This window comes from Tamandua tetradactyla, chromosome 4 (assembly GCF_023851605.1).
Source record: "Tamandua tetradactyla isolate mTamTet1 chromosome 4, mTamTet1.pri, whole genome shotgun sequence".
Classification (NCBI taxonomy): Eukaryota; Metazoa; Chordata; class Mammalia; order Pilosa; family Myrmecophagidae; genus Tamandua; species Tamandua tetradactyla.
The window spans coordinates 11417657-11420139 of NC_135330.1; the positions used below are offsets into that span (position 1 = coordinate 11417657).

General features: G+C 40.3%; 1 protein-coding gene across 1 annotated transcript; it reads left to right on the forward strand.

Moving 5' to 3' along the window:
- Positions 1-970: 970 nt before the first annotated feature.
- Positions 971-1912, forward strand: LOC143678768 (olfactory receptor 10K1). The gene has a single exon (XM_077155705.1). The coding sequence runs from the start codon at positions 971-973 to the stop codon at positions 1910-1912; it is 942 nt and encodes a 313-aa protein (XP_077011820.1).
- Positions 1913-2483: the final 571 nt, after the last annotated feature.

A 2483-nucleotide genomic window follows, 5' to 3' on the forward strand; every position in this document is an offset into this window, starting at 1 on the left:
ACTGAATAACAATATGTAAAAAATGTAAAAGCTACAGTTTATGACAGGGAAGTGGAACCCAATAAACTGTCCAATTGTCTCATTTTCTCTCATTCCTTATGGCAAACTCTAAGATATTTCTGTGAAACTCTGTTTCTCTGAGGCACTTTAGAATAGGAAAAATGAAGTGTGTTGCAAAATGTTACAAAGTGAATGAGTCTTTTCCAACCACCCTGGTAACTGTTCTCTGTCTGAAAAAGAATAATTTCTTTAAGCTAATGTTTTCTTCTCCACTCTTAGCTCCATGATCTGGTTTGTGGAACCCTTATAGTTCCTGTTTTGTCTCTTGTTAATCCATCACAAATAAAACTAAAGCTTATTTCTTATAGTTTTGGACATTGACATAGGACTGGTGTAAGAAATAAATGAGGTAGAATATTTGATATGCTTACCACATATCTGAGCCTATACTAGGCTGTCAATAAACATTTCTTCCTTCATACCTTTATCAGAAATCATCTAATTTTTCTCCTCCTTTTCATTTTATGGTTGAATAAACTGAGGTTACGTTTGTGTCTAAATATAACTCATTCTTTCAGTTCATGTCTTGATCAGTTGTAGACTGTTTTAACCCTCTTTTTTCCCCACTTTTTGGGGTCTAGTTTACCTGGGCTTGTAGTGAACAATACAAACACAAGCCATAAGTGAGAGGTAAGGGAAAAGGATTAGACAATTCACTAATCCTTGACTAGAAGGATAGCATGTAACCAGTCTTAAAGAAAGCCTCATGATTGGTTGTCAGTTATTCTTTGCATATTTAACCCAATTCTTTTGGCAGATATTTTTCAGAGGGAATGAAGATGTTCCACCAAATATCTGGAAACACCTATCCCTGCAAATATTGTACTGAATTTTCTACATATTTTTACTCTTCCCACTGGATTCTGGCCTCCAGCTTTGTCTCTGACTCTCTTCTAGAGAAGTTCTTTCCATGGAGTGGACCAATGAGACCATGGTGAAAGAATTTGTCTTCCTTGGTTTCTCATCTCTGGTTGGGCTGCAGCGGCTGCTCTTTGCTGTCTTCCTGCTCCTCTACCTGTTCACTCTGGGCACCAATGCTATCATCATCTCCACCATTGTGCTGGATAGAGCCCTTCACTCACCCATGTACTTCTTCCTCGCAGTCCTCTCCTGTTCTGAGACTTGCTACACCTTCGTTATTGTGCCCAAGATGCTGGTTGACCTACTCTCCCAGAAAAAGACCATCTCCTTCCTAGGCTGTGCCATCCAGATGTTTACCTTCCTCTTCCTGGGCTGCTCTCACTCCTTCCTGCTGGCTGCAATGGGTTATGATCGCTATGTGGCCATCTGTAACCCACTGCGCTACACGGTCATCATGGGACATGGAGTGTGCATGGGACTAGTGGCTGCTGCCTGTGCCTGCGGCTTTACTGTAGCCCAAGTCATCACATCCCTGGTATTTCACCTGCCTTTCCACTCCTCCAACCACCTCCATCACTTCTTCTGTGACATTTCCCCCGTTCTCAAGTTGGCGTCTTACCATTCCCGCCTCAGTCAGATGGTCATATTCACGCTTGGTGTATTTGTTCTGGTTATTCCACTGCTACTTATCCTTGTCTCTTATATCCACATCATCTCTGCCATTCTCAAAATCCCATCCTCTGTGGGAAGATACAAGGCCTTCTCCACCTGTGCCTCCCACCTCATTGTGGTAACTGTCCACTATGGTTGTGCCTCGTTCATCTACCTAAGGCCCAAGTCCAATTACTCCTCAAGCCAAGATACCCTGATATCTGTATCTTATACAATCCTTACCCCATTGTTTAATCCAATGATTTACAGTCTAAGAAATAAAGAGTTCAAATCAGCCCTTCGAAAAGCAATGGGCCAGACTTTACATCCTGTTAGTTAAAGAGCAAATTTTAACTCTTCAGTTAAATCATGCACATCTTATGTGCCAGACAAAATATGCACTTCTACACATTTTCTCATTTAAGTGTCCAACTATATTGTAAAGACATTTTACATATGAGGGAAATGAACTTCAGTGAAGTTATAACACTCTGGCTTTCTGCTGCTAATAATATTCTATTGAATAATACTTCGCGACTATGGAAAAAAATCATTCAGTGAAAATTTCTTTATATTTTATTGTTCTAAATATTTGAAAACTGTTGTCAATTGTTAATAACAAAGATAAATCCAAGTCTGTTAGTTCTGAGGAACAGAAAAAGAAAATCTGACTCTCTTCCCTACTCTTCCTACTTCTAGTTCTCCTTCTCATGAGGACAATGGCCAACCTTGGCCTCACCCATCCTGCAGCAAACCTTGGTGGCCCTTGTAAGTCTCTGATTTACCCCCTCAATCTCCATATTGACATGTCTTTGTTGATTTGCTTTCATTTGGCATTGTTTTTCCCTTCCTTTTGTCAGAGACTGGAACCTCTTTTCTGTAATCTTCATCCTATGTAATACCCCCTTCTT

Excerpts from the sequence above, each read along its gene's own strand:
- LOC143678768 (XM_077155705.1), top strand. The coding sequence starts at position 971 with ATGGAGTGGACCAATGAGACCATGGTGAAAGAATTTGTCTTCCTTGGT.